The sequence below is a fragment of the Chelonia mydas genome, chromosome 1 (genome assembly GCF_015237465.2).
Source record: "Chelonia mydas isolate rCheMyd1 chromosome 1, rCheMyd1.pri.v2, whole genome shotgun sequence".
In the NCBI taxonomy this organism is placed as follows: domain Eukaryota; kingdom Metazoa; phylum Chordata; order Testudines; family Cheloniidae; genus Chelonia; species Chelonia mydas.
Window position 1 is genome coordinate 16,785,695 of NC_057849.1, and position 24,559 is coordinate 16,810,253.

General features: G+C 41.0%; 1 protein-coding gene across 3 annotated transcripts in view; it reads right to left on the reverse strand.

The window, feature by feature from the left end:
• RSF1 (remodeling and spacing factor 1) overlaps positions 1–24,559 on the reverse strand; it is a 112,836-nt gene that overhangs the window by 61,667 nt on the left and 26,610 nt on the right. For all 3 annotated transcript variants that reach the window (XM_037886028.2, XM_037885902.2, XM_037885830.2), the window contains exons 2-5: positions 12,577–12,668; positions 4,630–4,722; positions 3,216–3,421; positions 983–1,137 (exon numbers count right to left, since the gene is read on the reverse strand). In XM_037886028.2, the coding sequence (XP_037741956.1) occupies positions 983–1,137; positions 3,216–3,421; positions 4,630–4,722; positions 12,577–12,668 (546 nt within the window). The remainder of the gene's footprint in view (positions 1–982; positions 1,138–3,215; positions 3,422–4,629; positions 4,723–12,576; positions 12,669–24,559) is intronic.

Here is a 24,559-nt window from a genome sequence, read left to right on the forward strand (position 1 = left end):
CTTCCCCTTGTAGGCCAGAACTCTAGGCCAAATTCTGCCCATAGTTACACCTATAACACCCACTATCTTTAATACTATTGGCATGGGTGTAACTGAGGGCACAATGTGAGCCTGAAATCCTGTCCCCGTTGTGGAAATTTCCCAAAAAAATGCAAACCAATTTTAATACCAGATTCCCCAGGGGAGACAGGCCTTTAATTGCTTTGAACCTGAAGAATTAGGTCTTTTACTACAAGGAGAAGCATTTAACATTAACTGATTCCTAATAAAAAACCAACACATCAAATAAGTTAGGCAACGTATCAGAAATATGCAGTGACAAAGCAGTAAGGAATGAAGTAATGTTTCTTCAATGGTGAGAAAAATAAAATGTGCACAGTTAAGGGCTTGTTATCAGACAAAACTCATCACAGGTCTTCACTGGGATTAAGCTACTTTACAGTACTGTACCTAAATCCAACAATTTAAACTATCTTGAACGGATGTGTTGCTCTTGATTTTAAAGAATAGATTACTGAAGTGAAGAAAAATCCATATTTTGTGACACAAAGCTAAAGACAATGTCAACACAACTATGGGTGTGGTGTTTGACATCAATTATGCCACTCCACAAATTTGGGGGGTGGAAGGAGTTTCATATCCATTAGAAACGTGAAGCTGGGTTGAAACCTAATGCATGACAAATGAAAGAAAGATAATGGATAGAAAAGCAAATGTCAGGTGTCAATGGTGTTACACAAAATACCACAAAAACAAAGTTAAGATTTTTTAAAAGAATGGAAAGTTGTAGATGTAATTTGTTGGGTGGTTTTTTTTGTTTTTTTTTAAAAGTAAACTGAGTACACACCCAAATTATTTTGAATTTTAAGATGCGTGAAAAGGTTTAAAATGTATCCTAGATACATGGATCAGAGATTTTTAGCTCAGAGAATAATAATAAAAAAAACAGGCCTATTCTAATGGTAAAAAGAGGGTAGAAAACCTGGTGGAGATATTTCTTCCTCCTTTTTGCTATCTTCATCTTCTATGCTAGGGCTTTCACGTGATGAGCTGTCCTGCTGGTTGTTCTTTTTCAACAGTGCAGGATCGATTTGTGCTTTCAAAAGTTCAAGCGTCTCCGCTAGCTCATTTCGGTTTCTGGATGACAAAGGAAAGAAATAAGTTATCTGATAAAGCTCTTTACTGGCTCTCCCCAAAGCCATCCATCTAAAACAAAACACACCACCTGCTTAAATGAATGCTGCATTACAAACTACAAGACCAGCGGATCGGCTTTGTCCAATCAGAATAGCCATCATTTTGTGATTAAACGACTTGCCATTTTATCTATAGTAAAACTAAAACTACCTTGCTGACCCTTCCAGACATCCTGCTTTGGATCTGAGCTTATATTGTTTATTAGTTTTGTAATTATTAACCTATCATCATCAATGCCCATTTTTTCTGTTTTCCTTCAGCAATTATCAGATTCCCTCACTGAAAGGCCTTGTAGTGCAGCACTCATGAAACAGAAGAGCAATTATATCATTTAAAAGTGGATTTTCAAAAAGCACTGAAGTACTTTCAAAAACAATACACAGAAGGCTAGAAAAACTTGAACATTTAAAATTAGTTACTATACTGATGCAGAGATTATGGGGGGAAATTAATGCTCAAGCAAGTAAAATAAAGTTACCAATGTAAACGTTTAAGTAAGGAAGCAGAGAGCAGTAACAGACAATCTGTTTTGAGAGCTGGTTAAACGGATGCAATGCTGCACTACAGGACTAGAAGTCAGGGCTCTCATATTTCTGCTCTGAAGTAAATACCTAGCAAGTTGTTTTGGATAGGAATTTCGGTTTTACATACACAAAAAACCAAAGCCTTGAAGCATGCGCAAGTTTAGCATGGGGAGTTTGGTGGTTTTAAAACCACTTCAGATCTCAGAGACAATTATTGTGTTTTACCAGCGGGAGATACATAGTGCCAGGGCTCCCTCAGCATAAACCTATCCTATTTTGATTTTTGGCCTGTCTTTTACCTGGCAGTCCCCAGGGGCATGATGTAAGGCGAGCATAGTTTACCTTTTGGCTGATTTGGTTTGTTGTGTTTACTTTATTCACACACAGCAGCTACTAAAATCTCCTTAGTGGTAACACTGGTCATGTTATGTAACCCACTGAGAATTGACTTTGCAGTTTAAACTTTTTGTTCAATAACCCTAATTGCTAAAGCTATAGCTATATACACACACATCATTTAAATTACAGACAGTATTTGGCATTTATGAGATCTCTTTCACCATATTTGTTTACCATTTTACTCAATGCTGATTCTCTTTTGATCAGAGTCCAGCTTTAAACACATTTGGAATTGACTAGATTTTTTTTTAAATAAAGATTTTACATGAGAATATATTAAAAATCAGTCATTTGAAAATTTTAAATAAATAAATTCAAAATTAAAAGACTCTTCCTTGGAGAATATGCCACAGTACACAAGGTACATGTTAGAAAATGAAATATTTACATAGTACAAAGACACTTTCTTTCATTTTAATAAGAATGATGAAAGGAATTTGAGTCCAGAAGATCATGAAAAGGTCACCAGGCTAAACTGCTGGAGCTCACTGAGACTCAGAGGAGCAGTGAGCCCCTGCATTTCAGCAGTTACTAGTAGACTGTTACTCAATCATTAGTCATCCAGGATCTGAGTTCGACTTCAGAAGGTTTTTGTGTTTGGCTTCCTGTACTAGATTAAGGAATTATTTTTCATTGTATGAGCCTAGAACTCAACCCTGCAATTCTAATGAGAGCATAATGTTGTCTATTACTAATTTGTGACCGATAGCATGACAGGTTAGAGAATTAACACGGTCTTCCTCCATGTTCCCGATAGCACATTGTCAGCACGTAGTGGAACCATTCTCCAGGGGGCACAATTCTCCTCCTGATCTTACTGCCCTATAATCACTGTGCTCTTGAAACTCTAGATGATGTTTCTCTTATAAACCATAAAATGACATACGCATTGGCTATTATCCCATAAACAAGTAAGCTGCTTTTCTTCATAAATTGTAGTTGTGCACATACTGTGTACGTCTGAAGGTAGAGAATTAAATTGACAGGAATACTGCTCTCTGAAAAGAGGATACTTATTGAAGTCAATATCTGAACTTCATAGTCTCAGATAATCACATTTAAAATTTGCAGTTACAAACAAGAAAAAAAAATTACCTGACAATGCATTTCCAAGAAGACCCATCCTGGTCATCCTGTTCTTCTACATACATTCTCACATTATGTTCTTGATCCAGCTGGTACCAATACATTAGACCATCCTTGTCTCGACCAATTGGCTGGAGACGCATAGCATCAGCATCCTCTTCATTAATGACATTCTTAAATTTTAGATTGTCATCAAACTGACACTCACAGAGGTACTGAAAAAAATCGCAATGTAGAAAGATTTTTTTAGAACACCAAGATACTACAAAAAAAACTTATTTATTTGGGTTCTCTTTTTATACCTGCCTTTATTGGTTTTGTGACTTAACTAGAGAAAGGGGGATACAATGCATAGGCCTCTCCAGATTATACTCTTTTGGTAAATCAGAGATTAGTTTTTAATTTCTTGTTAGTGGCCATTTAGAACGGCATTAAACCTGTTCAACAGCAAACTTTAAACAGCGGAGAATGAAGGCATCCTTACTGTACAGTAGAACCTCAGAGTGACGAACACCTCGGGAATGGAGGTTGTTTGTAACTCTGAACAAAATGTTATTGTTTTTCTTTCAAAAGTTTACAATTGAACATTGTCTTAATACAGCTTTGAAACTTTACTATACAGAAGAAAAATGCTGCTTTCCAGGTTTGTTTGTTTTTTTGTAGTTTACATTTAACACAGTACTGTACTGTGTTTGCTTTCTTTCTTTTTTGTCTCTGCTGCTGTCTGATTGTGTACTTCCAATTCCAAATGAAGTGTGTGGTTAACTGGTCAGTTCATAACTGCTGTTTGCAAGGCTGAGGTTCTACTATAGTAAACATTAACAGCTACTACAGCAGGATGAAATCAAGCCACCACCAAAGCATACATACACAGCGTGGTGTTTCTATTTCCTCTTTTAAAAGTAGCCATTGAAACTCTAACCTCTGTATTTTATATAGATCTGAAAGCAATGTATATGGAAGTTTCTTTTTTGTGAATGACCTAGCTAAACAGTGGATATTATTTATTTAGTATATTAGTCTACAGTAAAACTCCATGTAATTTAAGCCATCACACATGAGGCTCATTACTCCTGACTTTTCTCATGATCAGAAAAGCTGAAGATAAGCCCCATCTCTCACCATTGCACTTAAGATAAAATTGCTTCATTACTAGCTCATGCACATAACAAAAAAGAATACTGCATGGGTAAACACCATCCAATGGCAGAACAGTAACTACAAATATATTTCAGTGCGAACAAAACAAATAGAAAACACCATATTTAGTTGAGGCTTATCCCCATTAACAAGACCATCAGCAACTATGATTGGTGATATTTATTTGTTACATGCTCTGACATCAGCTCCAAATTTAATACATTTAATTACTGCAATGTATAAGTTTTCAAAGGGTCATTTAAAAAAATAGTAAATACATTACCTTCAGAATTCCCAATTTGCATTCAACACTTGTTTCCAGGTATCCTTTCTTCTCCATCTCCCACGCCCAAGTACTGTTGAACTCTTGGCATATCTGTCAGATAAACAAAATATTAAATTAACTAGTATTAGTGGATGAATGTCACTTGAAAACTCTACAGAGGAAGAGTATTTTGTTGCAATACCAATGTTTACTTTTATCTACAAACAGTGTAACTTCTGTAAGCAAAAAAGCCATAGACAAAAACCAGAGATAAAGCCAGGTGTAGGAAGGCAAGCACTGGGCATGTCTCCACTAAGTCCTGAAAGACCATATCACCAGGATCTGGACTATCATCACCTCCATTTTCCTAGCTCTGAGCAACTCTTAAGAGACAGCATGATCTACAGCTAGGGCACTAGACTGGGAGTCAGGAAACCCAGGTTCTATTCCTAACTCTGTCATTAACTTGCTATGTGACCTTGGACAAGTTACTTCACCTCTGTGCATCCATTTCTTTTCCCATCTCCCTTTGTCTGTCATGTCTATTTAGACTACAAGTACTATGGAGCAGAGACTGCTTCATACATATCTGTACAGCACTAAACAGGGTATGTCTCACTATGTTTTAAAACCCATGGCAGCAAGTCTCAGAGCCTGGGTCTACAGACTTGGGCTTGTGGGGCTCATGCTACAGGGCCAAAAACAGCAGTGTAAACATTGTGGCTTGTAACGTAGTGTGGGTTCTGAAGCAACGTCTTTTAGCTGTTTTTAGCCCCGTAGCATGAGCCCGAATCTGCAGACCCAGGCTCTGAGACTTGCTGCAGTGGGTTTTATAATGCAATGTAGACGTACCCACAACGGGAATCCCAGTCTCAGTTGTGGCCTCTAGGCACTGCTACTGTAATACAAATAGTAAGTGAGACTACCATTCATTCGATGTTGTAAAATGATGTAATTACATATAAAATGCTGAGGTCCTCGGAGCACATACCTCAAACCATTTAAAATGTGTTTGAAAACATAATAAAAAGACCTTCTTTAAAAATATAAACAACTAACACTGACTAAATGGACCACTGAAAGTGGATGGTGGTGGAGAATGAATATATGGGATCAACAGTGGAAAAACACGGTTGGGATAATAAGTTTTAGATTTTTTTTAAGTGAGAGGGTCAAAATAATGGTCATGAGGGAGCAAGTTTCACATCCTAGGACCCATAATAGCAAAGGCACTAGTGGCCGCTTACTTATTTAAGATACAATAGTGGGATCCCTAGTTGGTGTGCGGTATCTTAGTGTAAGTATCCACTACAACAAAGTTCAAGGTAGTCTCAAATATACCCAGAGACTACAATGTTAAGGACGGTCGTTTTAAAAGTGGCACTGTTGTACCATGGATGCTTAAATCAGTGGGCCAAAGTGCTGCTGCATCCCGAACAAATTGCAATCGACAGAAGTTCTCTTGAAAGCATTAAGGGAATTATCAATCTTCCTGATCAAGATGTTATTGTTAAACAGAGGGTGCACCCAGGGCAAAGTAAGCTTCTAAACCACATCCAGCATGTAGCTTTCGATAGAGCAGCACTGCTGAAAGTGAGCCCAAACTTCACTAGATAACGCTGAATGAGTTGCTTCAGAAAGTGTTAACAAAAAAAAAGTACCATCTCATAAAAATGACTTCTGCTCAGCAGCAAGTTTGCCTGTTTTGAGGACAAGCTATGTTGTCCATTCTTCCAATGCATGGGCCAAAACTTAGAACAAGAGATACAACTGTTTATTGCCAACAAATGATGACATTCTACTTTATCTCTTGTATTCAACATTCTAAACATGAAGATCATTGGGGGATGCTGCATATCACAAACATTGGAGAAGACACATCAAACATCCATGACCAACTCCTATGTTTTATGTATCACTCAAACCAAAGGAGGGAAGTTTCAGAAACACTGGAAATGCCTTTTAACTGCCCAAGCAACTACGCAGTGGCATCAGAGCTGTTGAAACCATTTTTCATGAACACAATGACCAAGTTTCCATAAACTAAAACCAGCAGATTATTCTTATTCCTGATAAATGCAGTCTCCACTCCAGAGAAAGCTAGAACCCAGTCTGAAGCCTTCCACAGAGGTCATGGGTTTAAGCACATATGGTATGCTAGAACCACTGCCTTTTCAAAAGGAGAGTTTGAAACTGGCAAGCACTTCAGCAACAGGAGTTGGTTTCTTAAGGAAGCAGCTGATTTCTGCGCGTGAAAGTATGACCATACCCTACCAATCTGTAAAACGGGTGCTGATATGGGTCTCTCCCAAATACTTCTTAAGGCCCTTACACTGGCATCTAAGTGCTACTTACTGGCACCATGCTCAAATTGCTTGCTTTAAGCAATAAACATAGGAAGGAATCAAACACACAGCTGGTGAGTCTCAGAAGACCACAGACATCTGGATCCCAAACCAGTGCTGGTGGAAGCAGCCTACTGGAAACCTGTAGATTTCACAGTCAAAGGGTCCAGAGAGACTACAGATGAATCGCATCATACGCGCATTTAATTTACGCAAATTCAAATATACATGCTCGGCAAAAAAAAAGGAAAAACAACAAGATACCTGTAAATAGTGCGGGCGATTCCGCCCACCATTCCACTCAATGAGCGTATGCCCCGGAGTGAGCGTGAGATGGGAGACGTGCATCTGCTGTTCCCTCAGACTGTCTCCGTTCCCACGTGCCTCTCACGGTGTGAGCATCTCGTCGCACTGAGTGTGATTCTAGTGTTTAAAGATACTGTACGTATTTTTCGTACAACATGGCCCCGAAACGCAAGCCAACTACTTTCTCTGGTGCTCAACCAAAGAAACAGCAATCTGTTCCAATGCTGGAGGAAAAACAGGCTGTGTTGGACTTACTGAGAGACAGTATGTCGGTCTCCAATGTGGCGCGTAAATATGGCCGCAATGAATCTAGCATCCGTGCCATCAAGATTCGGGAGAGAGAAATTCATCAAGCCGTGGCATCAAGTGCTCCCAATAACTGCTAAGGTGATGAGACAGGTGCGTGATAAGACTTTAGTGAAGACTGAAAAGGCATTAAACTTATGGCTGGAAGACATGAACCGTAAACGTGTGCCTATTTATGGCAACACATGCGAGAAAAGGCTCTTAGCCTCTATGCGCTGTTCAAACCTCCCGCCAAAGAGGGACAGCCTTTTGATGAGAAGGAATTCAAAGCCAGCCAAGGCTGGCTTAACAGTTTTAGGAACCGCTTCAACCTCAAAAACATGCAGACTACTGGTGAAACTGCATCTGCCAATGAAGAGGCAGTAAAAGCCTACCCCGAACAATTAAAGAAAATCATAGAAGAAAAGGGCTACCTTCCGGAGCAAGTTTTTAATGCTGACAAGAGTGGGCTCTTCTGGAAAAAAAATGCCCATCTGCACTTTCACTTCAAAATCAGAAAGACAAGCCCCTGGCGACAAAGCAGCTAAAGACCGTGTGACCGTGTTGTTTTGTGGCAATGCGGCTGGGCATTTAATAAAGCCGGGCTTGCTCTACAGGGTTGCAAAACCCCGTGCCTTAAAAGGCAAGAACAAAAATCTCCTGCCTGTGTTCTGGCAATCAAATAAAAAGGTTTGGGTGACAGCAGCATTATTTATGGATTGGTTCCACAAGTGTTTCATTCTGGAGGTCAAGGTGTACCTAGAAGAGAAAGGACTTGACTTTAAAGTGTTGCTGATCATAGACAATGTTCCTCGCCACCCTGTGGCACTCCGGTTTGCGCATAACGACTTTGAAGTAGTCTTTCTCCCCCCCAATACCACCTCATCCTCCAACCTCTCAACAAGGCATGATTCGCTGTTTCAAGGCCATGTACACGAGGCTTACATTCTCATGGATACGTAGCGCTATGGATGCTGATCCTAATCTTAATGTGATGGAGTGTTGGAAGTCCTTCAACATTGCCGATTGCATCACTTATATTAAACAGGCAAGGGATGCAATCAAGCCTGAAACAGTCAATGCACGTTGGCAAAACCTATGGAAAGAATGTGTGAATGATTTTAAGGGTTTAACGACAATTGACAAAGAAGTGAAACACATTGTTCAAGTGGCCAGGCAAGTGGGTAGCGATGGCTTCGTCGACATCCTTGAGGAAGAAATTGAAGAATTAATTGAGAGCCATAGAGAAACATAGACTAACGAAGAGTTAGAGGAACTGATAAAATTGTCTACAGAAGACAAAGATGACGACGATGAACAGGACAAGCCAGAAAGTTGGAATCTTCATAAATTTGCTGAAGTGTTCTAAGCTGCAAAACACTTGCATGATTTAATTTCTGAATACGATCCCTCTATGGAAGGAAGCCTCAAAAAAAATCACACGTAGTATTACGGACTATTTGAGACCATATCAAGAAATGTTTGAGCAGCTCAAGAGACAACAGCGACAGTAGCCGACCACCATGGTTTTCAAGGAAAAACAACCAGCAGCAGATGAGCCTATGCAATCAACTTCTCGAACTGAACCAGAGCCAATCACTTCGTCTACGAATTGCTCTCCATCACCCAAGCTCTCTGTCACCTCCGTATCCTGGATCGACATCAAGGCCTGACAACCCCGTGTAATTACCCCCCTGTAATGAAAAATACAGTACTGTAAAATTACATTTTTCATATGTACTCTTTATTATATACTGTACATTACTGTATACATTATACATATTACTGTACAGGGTTGTATACACCAAACCATGTACAGTATACTGTATTTTATGGGCAATTTAAGGGATTTTCAAGGGTAATTTTGACTATACGCGATTTTCACCTTACGCACTGACTTTAGAACCTATCCACCGCGTAAGATGCAACTCCACAGTAGTCCAAAGCCAATAAATCTTAACTGCATAAGAATGTAAAAAACTTTTGAGAGTGATCAAATGAAAGAAGTACTCATGGGACAGAACAGTCTGCATTAATCAGACTGTGCACTTCCCAAAAGGGCTAAGCGGTCTATATTGGAGGACAAACAATGTGTCTTTGCCTAAGCCAGAACCTTCTGTATGATCACATGAGAGCCCTGCATAGACAACACCAATGAGATTGCAGAAGCACACCAAGTATCTTCTCTTCAGTATGTGTCCCAATTACTTCCATTTGAACAGATCACTGTTAGCAAGGGGGACAGAAAAGAATCACCCATCTGCCATTCAGTAATTTGTGGTCTACGTGTAAAGTGTTATATATTAAAAATTTCAGCAAAATTGAAAAATAAAGCACTGCTAAGAGTTACAGCCACTTTAAAGTTGCAATGCAAGCTTAAAAAGCAGGCCTTATGACTGGACGCTGTGCCTGGTGTTGCAATGCAAGCTCTGTTCTCCTCCTGATTTAATTACTGTTGCTTGTTACAGGAATCCAGAAGTGTAAAAGTGAACAAAGCAGGATTGTCTGGCTTTGTGGACTCTCTCCTCAGGCCCTATGTTACCAGCATGCCCAGCTATCTTCGAGACACCACTGACTTCCTGAGGAAACTACAATCCATTGGTGATCTTCCAGAAAACAATCCTAGCCACTATGGATGTAGAAGCTCTCTACACAAACATTCCACACAAAGATGGACTACAAGCTGTCAGGAACAGTATCCCCGATAATGTCACGGCAAACCTGGTAGCTGAGCTTTGTGACTTTGTCCTCACCCACAGCTATTTCAGATTTGGGGACGATTTATACCTTCAAGTCAGCAGCACTGCTATGGGTACCTGCATGGCCCCACAGTATGCCAACATTTTTATCGCTGACTTAGAACAGCACTTCCTCAGCTCTTGTCCCCTAGCACTGCTACTCTACTTGAGCTAGACTGATGACATCATTATCTGGACCCATGGGAAGGAGGCCCTTGACAAATTCCACCAGGATTTCAACAATTTCTACCTCACCATCAACCTCATCCTGGACCAGTCCACACAAGAGATCCACTTCCTGGACACTGCAGTGCAAATAAGTGATGGTCACATAACCATCACCCTATACCAGAAACCTACTGACCACTATACTTACCTTCATGCCTCCAGCTTTCATCCAGACCACATCACACGATCCATTGTCTACAGCCAAGCCCTCAGACACAACCGGATTTGCTCCAATCCCTCAGACAGAGGCCAACACCTACAGGATCTCTATCAAGCATTCATAAAACTACAGTACCCACCTAGGGAAGTGAAGAAACAGATTCACAGAGCCAGAAGGGTACCCAGAAGTCACCTACTACAGGACAGGCCCAACAAAGGAAGTAACAGAACGCCACTAGCCGTCACCTACAGCCCCCAACTAAAACCTCTCCAGCGCAACATCAAGGATCTACAAACTATCCTGATGGACGATCCCTCACTCTCACAGACCTTGGGAGACAAGGCAGTCCTCGCTTACAGACAGCCCCCCAACCTGAAGCAAATACTCACCAGCAACTACACACCACACAACAGAAACACTAACTCAGGAACTAGCCCTTGCAACAAACCCCGTTGCCAACTCTGTCCGCATATCTATTCAAGGGACACCATCATAGGACCGAACCACACCAGCCACACCATCAAGGGCTCGTTCACCTGCACATCTACTAATGGGATATATGCCATCATGTGCCAGCAATGCCCCTCTGCCATGTAAACTGGCCAAACCAGACAGAGTCCACACAAAAGAATAAATGGACACAAATCAGATATCAAGAATTGTAACATTCAAAAATCAGTAGGAGACCACTTCAATCTCCCAGGACATTAAATAACAGACTTAAAAGTCGCCATTCTTCCACACACAAAAAAACCCCTCAAAAAGACTTCAATGAGAAAATGCAGAACTGGATTTGCAAACTTAACACCATCAAATTAGGCCTGAATAAAGACTGGGAGTGGCTGGGTCACTAGAAAAAATAATTTTCCCTCTGTTGATACTCACCCCTTCTTGTCAACAGTTGGGAATGGGCCACATCCACCCTGATTGAATTGGCCTCATTTGCACTGACCCCCCACTTAGTAACGCAACTCCCATCTTTTCATGTGATGTGTATTAATACCTGCCTATTTTTTTTCTCTCCATGCATCTGATGAAGTGGGTTATATCCCACAAAAGCTTATGCCCAAATAAATTTGTTAAATAAATTTCTCTAAAGTGCCACAAGGACTCCTCATAATTTTGCTGATAGAGACTAATACGGCTACCCCTCTGAAACAAAGCACTCAGTGACAGCCAACCAAACTATTAAAACAACAAGGGAATAACCAAAGTTCAGTTTGAAGTATTCCTGATTAGCACGATGCTTTATTAACAAAACATGGACCTTTCAGTCTCTGCAAATTCTCTGGAGCAAGGACTATGTCTTATATATGTTCACACATTGACAGAGCACCTTATAACATTACATAAGTGATTTATAATTCCAATATGGAACCACCTCGGTGTCAGAGCAAAGGAATGGTGTACCACTACTGATGCATAACTACAATTTTTTCCCCCGTTATACAATTCTGGGTACTCTGATAGCATAATCACAGTGTCCTTATTTATCAATAAGCACACAGCATATAAATCTCTGTATGGTTGTCAGCTAAAGTACATGGATTTACATCATAGAATTACTGATAAACTACTGTATCATTAATATGGAAATCTCTCTGCTCTGACTGGTCACTATAATTCTTATACTCCAATCTGCTCCTGTCTTGCACATGCTATAGAGCTTGCAGGTTTGCAACCTTCTAGATGCAGAAGTTGGTATCTAGTTTCAGAAATTTGTGCGCAGACCCAGGCAGGCTGAAAGTTAGTTAAACTAGAACCTTAAGCAACTCCGTCTGGGCACGCACACACAGATTTTGACTACAGCATTAGGTTCACTAAAATTCATACTAGGGATTTCTGACATAAGATTTCATCAGATCCCAGCATTTCAGAGTAACAGAACAGACATTTACTGTACCTTAATCAAGTATTTTTCCCATCTGTCTGCTGTGACAGACTTCCCAATCTTCCTCATCAGTTTCAAGTGAAGTTCTACCAACTCTTTTGGAACTGCAGTATTAAAAGGGGGGAAGAGGGAGAGCAAATGTTAAAAATAACCAACATAAATAAATCCTAATACTAAATATTATAAAGGTATTGAGATGAAGCCATACATTGAGAATTTTTAAAAGTGCATAACAACTTGAAAACACTAACAAGAGTTCCACAACTAAAAACAAAGCAAGATCTAAAATAAATGAAATAGGTTTGCATTTAGATTTAAAATAAAGACATCTATCCAAAGCTTCAGGTACCTTAATACATCATTGAAAATATAACAATATCCCAGTAGGATTAAAATAATAATTTTACAGGAAATGCGCCAGCTAGACAACTACAGAAACTAATCGCCACCCTTTCATCATTGTGAGAAACACAGACTCTCCAAAAACCCTATCAAACAGGTGTCTTTTGCTGCATGCCTGGAAGGTCACCAAATTGGAGCTATTCTGGACCAAGTGGGGTGGCTCCAAGTTCTTGAGACTCTGAACACTCAAAGAGAACAATCTGCCCTCCACCCCACCCTCTTTCATAGTGCAGGCAATCCAGCTTGCATGCCCCTGCTGACTGCAGCTGTGGCAATGTGGCACAGGATCTAGGGTTTCTAAACCACAGCTGTGCTGAAAGCTTAATGAGTGAGAGAGGTTTACTATTATTTCATCATTGACAAAGAATTGCTTTGCTGCTCACTACAGAAGAGGTTATTCACCTTGTGCAGTAATTGTGGCTCTTTGAGATGTGTGTCCCTATGTGTTCTCCACTTTAGGTATCTTCACATTCCTGCGCCTCAGATTGGAGATTTTTGGTAGCAGTGTCTGTTTGGCCCTTGCACTGTGCTCTGTTGCTGTATAACGCTGCATGGGCAAACCACCCTCAGTTCCTTCTTTACTGCAGCTCATATATAAGAGCTTCAAAGCAGACAAGAGCAGGGTGGGTAGTGAAGCACCCATAAGGAGACACATCTTGAAGAAGCTCAGTTACAACACAAGATGAGTAACCTCCTCTTCTTCAATTAATGTCCCTGTGGGTGTTCCACTCTAGGTGACTCTCTAGCATTGTCCCTGATGGAAGGGTGGGGCAGCGGAGCGGAGTCCAATATTGATGATAATACAGTCAAACCAAGTATCACATCAGATGCTGAATCACGAGTGATTGCATAATACTTGACAAACGTATGAGTAGATGCCCAAGTCGCTGCTCTGCATATTTCTGTGATTAGAACATTATTGAGGAAGGATAGAAGTTGACAGAGATCTTGTAGAGTGCGTTCAGGCTCTCAAAGGGGGCTGTAAGTCATGCGTGCAATTGCAGTAGTTAATGCATTCCGACATCCATCTAGAGAACCTTTGCATAGATATCGGGGATCCCTTAGATCTGTCTGCGATGGAGAGCAACAGTCTTGGAGATTTTCTGAAAGGCTTAGTCCTTTCCAAATAGAAGGCTAACACTCTCCTGACGTCAAGTGTGTTCAGTGTTGCCTCCCTTTTATCCCGGTGTAGTTTAGGAAAAAATGCTGGAAGGTGAATAAGTTGATTACGTGGAAGGCTGAAGGTATTTTGGTAGGAATTTGGGGTGTGGCCGCAATGTGGCCTTGTCCTTGAAGAAAATTGTAAAGGGAGGGGATATACCATTAGAGCCCCCTTTCTCCTCCACTCTCCGAGCAGATGTGATAGCCATGAGGAATGCAGTTTTCATAGAGAGGTGTAGAAGTGAGCAAGTGGCCATAGGCTCAAAGGGTGACCTTATCAGACAGTTTAAGACAAGATTAAGGTCCCATACTGGTGTAAGATCTCTGATTCAAAGGTAGAGGTTACCCATACCTTTTAAGAAATCTTTTCATTGTAGGATAAGCAAACACCGAATAACTGGTATGGTTGCGTTTTGGCATGAGGGCTTGACAGTTAGCGATCTTAAATTCTAGAGTGGATAAGAAATATGATTTACATCCAAATAAATCCAGTCATTTCCAGTCCTTATTGGTGTCATTTTAGCGTGGTGCTGTCTGCCATGTTCATTAACTGCATCAATGACCAGTGAATTAGGGGATGGATGAAAAAAATAAAAAAAGTCTCCATCTTTAGAGGACAATATTTTTGTCTACCCTTCTGCACGTTGGAGGTATTGTGGGTGGTGTCTGCCATACAGTTTTTGCCCAATCAAGCAGTGCCTCATTGATGGGGAATGCAATATTTGCTGATTATGTCAAACAGTTTCCACTGTGATTATGACTTCATTAAGCAGGATTCGCAGGAAATCCGTTACCCTATTAAAGAGGTCTTGAAATTGCTTGAAGTGGTCTGTTGTAGTTGGTGTGGGAAGCATGGCCACCGTATCAGGAGATGATGAAAAAATGTTGGTCACCTGAGTGGCTTCCTTGTCTAGTCTCTCCTCTTGTTCCTCAAAGGTCTCCTCTTGAGGATCAGGTGGCCTGGCTATTGAAGCTGAAGGAGACTGCTTTCCTCTAGCTCTCTGGACGACACCAGAGTTCCTCAAAAACTGTTGTCTATATGCCACCTGTGGGTCCCAATATGGCCACTGAGGTGGTGAGAGAGGGCATGGGTGGAAGCATCCAAGGGTGTCCATACCAACTGGGTGGGTCTCTTCTACTCTGCAGATAGATTGAAGATACATGACTTTCCACCCAACTAGCTCCCTGGTGTTGTAATGGAGAACCTTGGAATGACACTGAGTATAGGTCATCCCCATCATCTTCCTCATCATCACTTGACAGGTGAAGCAGTCATGGAAGGTTGAGTAGAATGTCTTGGTACTGCATGGAAGTCCAGGGACCTAGGCATAACCCATACCATGGTTATGTCAGTGCCTAGTAAGGGTGATTCAGGTATCTGAGACCATCAAGTCTTTGAGGAACCAAAATTCCTGCAGTATTGGAACAGCCATCAGCGCCCGCTGACGTCAGTTGAGTAGGTGCTATTGAAGTGGAGAGAGCTGTTGGTACCAGAGGCTCTCTGCATTGTGAGGAATGGCCACCAGGTGTCACCACAACCTTTTGTGATGCTGGTGTATGCAGTACTGATTGTCTAGAACACGCCATCGTTTCCATTTTAGAGGAACTGGGTTGGCCTTCATCACTCCTTTCCCCCAACAGTACCATTCTGCCTGAGCCACCCTCTTAGGGCCTTTGGGCTTATCCATGGTACCGGTAAAGGAGGATCTTGCAACCTCATAGGTACCTGGTCGAGAGTCAGTTAGTAGAGGTTATCAACTGTGCCAGGGACCTCTTTCTCTTGGCCAATTCCCTGTTCAGGAGCTTGTGGCCTGTTTTTTCAAAACTTTCTAAGAGGAATCTGAGGATTTCGTCTTTGGAATCACTGGAGAGTGTTGATCCGACGATGTAGACGGGATCAGTCTTGACAGGGACTGCTGTCCGGAGTGCGTCCCGGGCCAAGGGTTGGAGGCTGGTCAGAGTGAGCTTTCCATCATGAGCAGTCTTAATTTTAGTTCATGGCTCTTTCTGGTTCCAAATTTTACTTTGAAACACTTCTGGAAGCATGTGTGCCTCTCCAGGGCAGCAAATGCAGCAGGAATGACTGTCGCTGACAGAAATGGCTTCCCGACATGAGAGGCAGCAGTTAAACCTGGGCATACCCTTTTCAAGGATTACTTCCCAAAAAGGAAGAGCTAGGGAAATCTAATTTATACTAAGGAGATAACTATTCTACAAGCGAAATAAAATATATATTTAAAAAAAGAAAAAGAAAAGAAGGAAGTACTAACATTAACTGAAGCTCTATTACTACTAAGGAAAAATTAAGAAAAACACTGGGCAGAATCTCTGTTAAGGGGCTCTGCTAAGGATCAGTCTCAGGCCAACGGCAGTTGAGAAAGAACTGAGGGAGGTTTGCCCACACAGCGCTATATAGCAACAGAGCACAGCATGAGATGGGGAGAGCGCATGTGAGGGCCAAACGGACACTGCTACCAAAAATTTCAGATCTGAGGTGCAGGGACATGAAGACTCCTAGAGTGGTCCACCTATGGGGACACTACTACTTTATAAATAATCTGTGATTTATATATCAACCTGGCACCATCACATGGCAAAACCCCTGTGCATCATCATTTTAATAAGCTATAGACAATTCAGACCATCCATTACTTTAATATAATTGACTATTAGTAATGCAATGCCACAGGACCCTCAAACTAACCCTTATTTATTTATGTATTTAGGAGATTCCATAAAATTAGTGATTTATTGTCCAAGAACCACAAGGATCAACTTTTTTTTTTTTTTTAAATACATGTGATCATGTATTGTTTACTTGTAATAATTTGGTTGTACACAACGTTACAGTGTATTTTCTAAAAGTATTTTGTGCTAGTCACTTCACTACACATGCACACACAGGCCTGGTCTACACTACAAAATTGAGTTGGCTTAACCATATCACTGGAGGGTGTCAAAAATCCACACTCTTGTTCAGCTTAGTTAAGCCGACCTAACCTCCAGCGTAGATAGAACTAAGTCAACAGAAGAATTCTTCCACTGACCTACCTACCTCTTGGGGAAGTAGATTACCTATGCCAATAGGAGACTCCCTCCTGTCAGCGTGGGTAGCGTCTACACTGAAATGCTACAGTGGGGCCGTTGTAACATTAAGTGTAGATATACCCTTGCTAATTTTAACAGCCGTAAAATGTACAAAATGAGAGATTTTATGATTTTGCCTGATGTTTTCTTACACAGGCTACATTTAACAAGAGTACTGCTGACTCACTCCAACTGCACTTTGTCTACGCTGCTTCTTTTATTGACACATTTTTTCTTCCCTTGTTGTTCCTTGTTGTATTGTCATTTATCCAAGACTTACATTACGGAGTTAATTTCTTCACCATTTCACTTATATTCTTCAACTAGCTAATAAGAGTCTTTAAACCAAATGCCTTGATATTCAGGTTAATACAAAGGAGTTCAAAATATGTAGTTTGTGTGAAAGTTTTATTGCAATGGCACTAGATCAGTTACATAACTTATAGCCAGTTTAGTACAGAGAGGTCCCACATTAGATGTACAAAATCACCTGTTTTGGGGGAAAATATCTGCTTTAAACATAGACAACGGAGAGTATCAAGATTATCTCTAGCATTTATTGATTTTTTTTGTCCATTTATAGTTTGCCATTATTTATCTTCATTTTGAATCGTCAGGTACTGCTCCCATTTGGTTTTCTTGGAAGAGCTAGTCCATGTCACTGTAGTACCTGAGCACCCGTTTTAGAACAAACAAATACAATCTCAGGAATCAATTCTGCAAGGTGCTAAGCACTATGGGCCTGATCCACCAAAATATTTTAGCACAAACCACTTTAAGCATGTGAGCAAGTTCCACAGAAATCAACTCGACTACCCATTTGATTAAAGCTGAGAATGTGCTTAGGTGTTCTGCTGGATCAGACCAGAGAGCGCCGCACTTTTCAGGATCAAGCACTTAGTTCTTCTATCAGTCTATTCTCCGGCAGAGAGAATGTGTGTGCATTTAAAAAAACAAACAAAAACAATTACTGCAGGACAGTTAGCTTGGAGAAGTGTCTTACATTTTTTCTGAATGTTGAAATTCATGGTAACTCTGAACAGCCCTTGTTGAGGAGTCAGCTCTTTGAGGAAACAGGGCTGAATTATAAAGCTCCAAAAGTTACAGAAGTAACTGGAAAGCCAATTCTTAACATGCTCAGTGGGCATCTGCTACTATTTTAAAAGAACCTGTTGATATCCTGCCATTTTTGTGACATCTCAATGTTTAATGTCCTGGGTCAGCAGGCCCAGGAGCTGCAAGACATATTGATGCAGTTCTTACTTTACATAGACTTCACAACACATTTAAAATCCACTCTCAATTTATTCATCGTTCTCACAGAACTTCATTAAAAAACCATGCTAATATGAATGGCTGAACCAGAAAGCAAGAAGGCCAGAGGTAAGTTGGTTTTGAAAATTTACCTTGTACATTCCCAGATCCTTACACTATTCCTGGAGCATCCTAAACTACTAGGTGGATCTCTGGGGTGGTAAATGAGGGACCCCATACATGGTATGGGCTGCTCTGAACGTATTGAATAAGCAGCCATGGACCTACGGTTGCGAGTTAGGCTAACTTCCTGTCCACATTTTTTTTAAAAAAAAGTTAGTTATGGAAACAACCTATCTGAAGAGTCCATCTCCATTAAGAGATGTTAACACTGGTTCCCACATGCATCATAAGGTACGAGAGCATCAATCCTAATCATCTACAGTACTGGTGATAAAATGTATGAACTGCACAGATAATTCATGGGGGGATAGAGGGGAATAGGGTGTGTGCGCGCACGCGAGCGCATTACTGCGTATTTTCAACTGTGAGCCATAGTTTGTGTGTTTGGGGATGGGAAGGACAGGAATGAAGAGTATTTCATGGAGATACAATAAGTTAGTATCTTCACAGAATCTGGACTCATTGCACAAAGGAGTACACAAGGCCCTTATGATAGTTAAGCTTCATAAAGCCCCATATTTTTGATGTTTTTCCAATAATGTTTTATAATGTACTTAGACTGCATATTTATAGCAGACAATCTACATATAACTTTTGTAAAGCTTTTCTTCTAAAAAATTATGCCAAAAGGCCAAATACATTAGTACAATAGTGCCAAAGTGGAGCCACCGCGTTTAAATATTAGCGTCCAACTCAGATTCAATGGCAGCAAGGTGGATTAAAGTAGCATCCTGGGCTGCATGGGACCTGAGTTTAACAGGGTGTCTACATGGCAATTGAAGGTGTGATTTCACGTTGGGTAGGCATACCTGCAAAAACATTAATCTAGTTAGCACAAATAAAGTTACCAGTCAAGACATGGCACCACAGGATGGTCCTCCTGTTATACTGCACGGCTAGCCAACATGGGAGCCCATGCCTCTGCATCTTCACTGCTGGTTTTAGCTGTGCTAGCTATAGTAAAGCTGGCATGGGTATGCCTATCCAACACCTGAAAGGTGCCAGACATACCTGCTGGGGTAGGCTGGGTTGAGTCACTAGGGAGAAAAATCAAGGAGTCAAGAGTGGGAAGACGACAAGTGTGTGTCTAGTAGGTTGGAAGAAGAGTCTGTTTAGGGGGAGAGAGGACACAGGCTACATGGTAAAATTCTAGGGGTGTCTGAAATTTGTGGGATCCTGCTATCTTCAAACTTACTCCTTTCTTGATCAGTATATGAGAGTCATTCTGCCCTGTTCAGATGCAGAGGGGTACTAATAATTACCATTTTAAAAATGCTTCTGTAACTCCACATTTAACACTGTCAGAGGATTGAAAGTAAGATGGCTTGAACTAATGTTTTTATTCCTTCACAACAAGTGTTTTCTTCTCTGTATTTCTTATGGAGCACAACCCAACAGGGCTCTGCATCATTTACTTTCATTGTTTGTGGACCAGCATCTGAGGAGATAAGCTCTGCTCTAATAACAGTGTAGTAATTTTGTTCTCTGATAGCTCACTCTGCAGCAAAAGAAAGGGAACCAAATATAATCAATCTTACAAGAAACAGCCTATACATAAAGTTTTGGCCATAGTGTGCTGGATTAAAACCAAAATTAAAATCTGAATGACATTCCCCACCATGTTATACCACTTAAGATAAATCAAATTTGAACAGTCCTCTAGATTCTGAACTAAGAGAAAGCCATCTGGGAGCACAGCGATTAAAATAAGCTTAACAGGTTAGGAAGTAACCATAGGACTCTAGCCACTGTGCTAGCAAAACTTGGAATACTACACATGGTATGTTAAAGGAAGAGTGTTAGGGGGCTTATTCCTTCACCCACTTACTTCCCTGGTCCTTCTGGCATGAACAGAGAGCAACAATACCCAAAGTCCAAAGGTGCAAACAATTCGGTATCCAGTTTCCTTCCTTAGTATCCTCCTTCCCAGCTCTGACACCACAGAGCCTTACACCTGTATCCCTGTTCCCATTCCTGCCCTTAGCAAAACATGATTCCAATTTCCCCACCCCCATTCCCTGTTCCCATCTCCCCCACCCACACAAGCAACAATCTGATCCCCCAGAGCCACCGCAAGGCTCAGTGCTCCCATCAAAGAGACTCATTTAACTTACAATTTCATTATGCTGTCTGCTAAGCTATTCTGAGATGACTAAGGGCAGATCTGATAAAAGTCTACAAAGTCATGAATGGTATGGAGACAGTGAATAGAAAATTGTTATTTACCCCTTCACATAACACAATAAGTAAGGATCACCTGATTAATTGTCAGCAACTTTAAAAAAACATAAGGAAGTACTTCTTCACACAACACAGTCAACGTGTTTAACTCATTGCCAGGGGATGCTGAGAAGGCCAAGAGTATAAATGGGGTCACAAAAGAATTAGATAAGTTCATGGAGGATCATGAATGGCTATTAGCCAAGATGATAGGGGTGCAACCCCATGCCCCAGATGTCCCTAAACCTCCAATTGCGAGGAGTTGGGACTTGACGACAGGAGATGGATGACTCAAAATTTCCCTGCTCTGTTCATTCCCTCTGAAGCATCTAGCACTGGCCATAGTCAGACAGAATACTGGCCTAGATGGACCACTGGTCTGACCCAGTATCACCATTCTTATATAGACTAGCAATTATTTTTTTGGACAAGCACGGTAGAACTTGCAAGGCCTTACAACCAACTTGATGCCATTTCTCCAGTTGTCTGACAGACACAATGCAATAACTTTTGAATGCTGCATCTCATCAATTCCAAAATTTCAGAGGCATCAATGGAGAGAACCCTACCTTTTTTTATTTTCCCAAATCAAAAAAGGGGGAAAGTGGGGGACACAGAGCCCATGCCATCTATATAGCAGAGCAATAACTTCATGCACCTCAGCAACTGTCTATACATCAAAGAACTGGCTGACACCCCATCTCATCTCTGCCCATCATCTCAGAGTTTAACTTGCTGACACCCTGAATGACTTAGCTCCCAGATAGAAGGGATAGAAATAATAATTGGGGGTGGGAGTGTGCATAGAGAGCCCATCGCATGCGGGAGAGAATGGGGGAATCCTGCTATAAGGATGGGAGGAATGTGGGGGGGAGAACACAGATCCTCTGGTTTGGGGGAGGAGTACACAAGGGGGGGGGAAATGGGGGCACATAGCCCCTGGCATGGGGAAGGGAGGATGGGGATCCTGATATGGGAGATGGGGATCACACAGAACCCCTGGCAGGGGGCTAATGGGGACATCCTGGAATGGAGGGAGAAAGAGGGAATGGGGGCCACAAAGCCCTGGCATGGGAGAATGGGGAACCCTAATATGTGGGGAGGGTGGAATGGGGGCACATAGCCCTGGAATAAGGGAAGGGTGGGGAGGTTGCAGCGAGTTCTTGAAATAGAAGGGGACGGAAAGATTGCACACAAGGAGTTTGTGGAGAACAGAGGGATGCAAAGAAACCCTGGTGTATGCAATGTGCTTGGCTTAAAGAAGCAACAAAGAATGTAACCTTCAAATTAACTGTAGTGCCCCACTACGTACTAGGTCCCTTCCAAACATGCAAAAGCAGTAGCTCTCGCTCCAAGGAGCTCACAATCTAAGCTCACATCTTCTGGCTGAGCCACTCTATACTACCTCCAAGTTGTTTGTCCATAAACAAACTGTACAAGGAATGAAAGAACTGCAACAGCCCAGGCTTCCAAGTGAACATAAAAGAACAAGCAAAAAAGCTGTAATTAGATGGAAGATTCAGACAGATGGAACAAGAGTTGCCTACCAGCACTTAAAGATCCTTTTTTGTTCCTAGAAAGATCTTGACATGCATTTAAAAAACTAAACAAAATACCATAGGCACAATTGAGTAACACATTCCTGTAACTGTTTCAATTGTTAAAAACACCTGTCAGAAAACACTTGGCTTGCCTAGAGTCTCTAGCATATATTCATTTTTAGTCATATTATTTAATATTGATATGGGTATTTTGCTCTTGGGATGCAATGGGCTGGGACTCAGAAGCCCTGGGTTCTATTCCCTGCTCTGCCACTGGCTTACTGGGTGACTTTTGGCAACTTAAACTTCACGTCTGTGCCTCTACTTCCCCATCTGTAAAACTGGAACAGAATCACTTTGAGAGGTCATCTAGTCCAGCCCTCCGTGCTGAGGCAGGATTAAGTATACCTAGACCATCTCTGAGAGGTGTTTTCCAAGCCTGTTCTTAAAAACCTTCAGTTATGTGGATTGCACAACCTCCCTACATAATCTGTTCCAGTTCTTAACTATCCTTATAGTTAGAATGTTTTTCTAATATCTAAATCTCCCTTGCTGCAAACTAAGCAATTTACTTAATGACCAACTTTTTCAGTGGACGTGGAAAACCACTGATCAAATATGTTAAGGGCGGTTACAAAAAGGATGGTGAAGACTTATCAGGTTCCCCCCCAGTCTTCTTTTCTCAAGACTAAACATGCTCAGCTTTTTTGAAACCTTTCCTCACAGGTCAGGTCTTCTAACTTTTACCATTTTTGTTTCTCTCCTCTGGAACTCTAATTAGTCCACAACTTTCCTGAAGTGTGCCCAGAATTGGACACAGTACTCCAGCTGAGGCCACACCAGTGCAGAGTACAGCAGGACAATTACCTCCTGTGTTTGACATACAACACTCCTGTTAATACATCCCACAATAATATTTCCCTTTTCCGCAAATGCATCACATTGCCTGATATTCAATCTGTGACCTACTCTAACCTCCAGATCCTTTTCTGCAGTACTACTGCCTAAACAGCTGTTCCCCTTTTTGTATTTGTGCATTTGATTTTTCCTTCTAAGCTGTAGTACTTTGCACTTATCTTTATTGAATTTTATCTTATGGATTTCAGACCAATTCTCAAATTTATCAAGATCATTTTGAATGCTAACCCTGTCCTCCAAAGTTAGATGTCATCTGCAAATTTTATAAACGTACTCTCTCCTCCATCACCCAATATGTTAATGAAAATAGTGAATACCAGACCCAGGAAAGACCCCCACAGGACATGTCCTCCGAATTTGATAGTGACACATTGATAATTACTCTGGGTATAGTTTTTCAACCAATTATGCACCCACCTTATATTAATTTCACCATCAAATTTGCCCGGTTCGCTTATGAGAATGTCTCGTACGACTGTGTCAAAAGCCTTACAAGTCAAGGTAAATCACGTCTACTGCTTCCCCCATCCACTAGATCAGTTACCCTGTCAAAGAAGGAAATTAGGTGGGTTTGGCATGATTCGTTCTTGACAAATCTATTTTGGCTATTACTTAGCACCTGATTTTCCTGTAGGTGCTTACAAATTGATTAATAATTTGTACCAGTATGTTTCAGGGTATTGAATTTAAGATGACTGGTCTATAATCCCCAGGACCTCCTTTCGCTCCTTTTTAAAGACGGATATTATGTTTGTCCTTCACCGGTCCTCTGGATTATCACCCATCCTCCATGAATTCTACAAGATAATTGCTAATGTTTCAGAAATTGCTTCAGCAAATTCTTTAGGTAATTTAGGATGAATTTCAGCTGGCCCTGCTGACTTGAAAACATCTTATCCAAATATCCTTTAACCTGTTCTTTCCCTGTATTGTTAATATGCTGTTAAGTATTGGGTCACAATTAACAGTTACCCTCACAATTAATTATACTTATCGCCTTTATAAAATGCTTTAATATCTACTGATAAAAGTGCTATCTAGGAGCTGGGTATTATAATCCTTGTCATCTTATTTGGGCCCAACAGTCTTTTAACCATCAGATATTTTTTCCAAAGTTTGAAACATATCCCAAGGCCACCCCAATTACCCTTGGTTTTTGTTCCATGCGTTTGGAAATATGACAACCATATTTAAACATCCTTTAAATGCCCAAGAATAAGTTATCACTT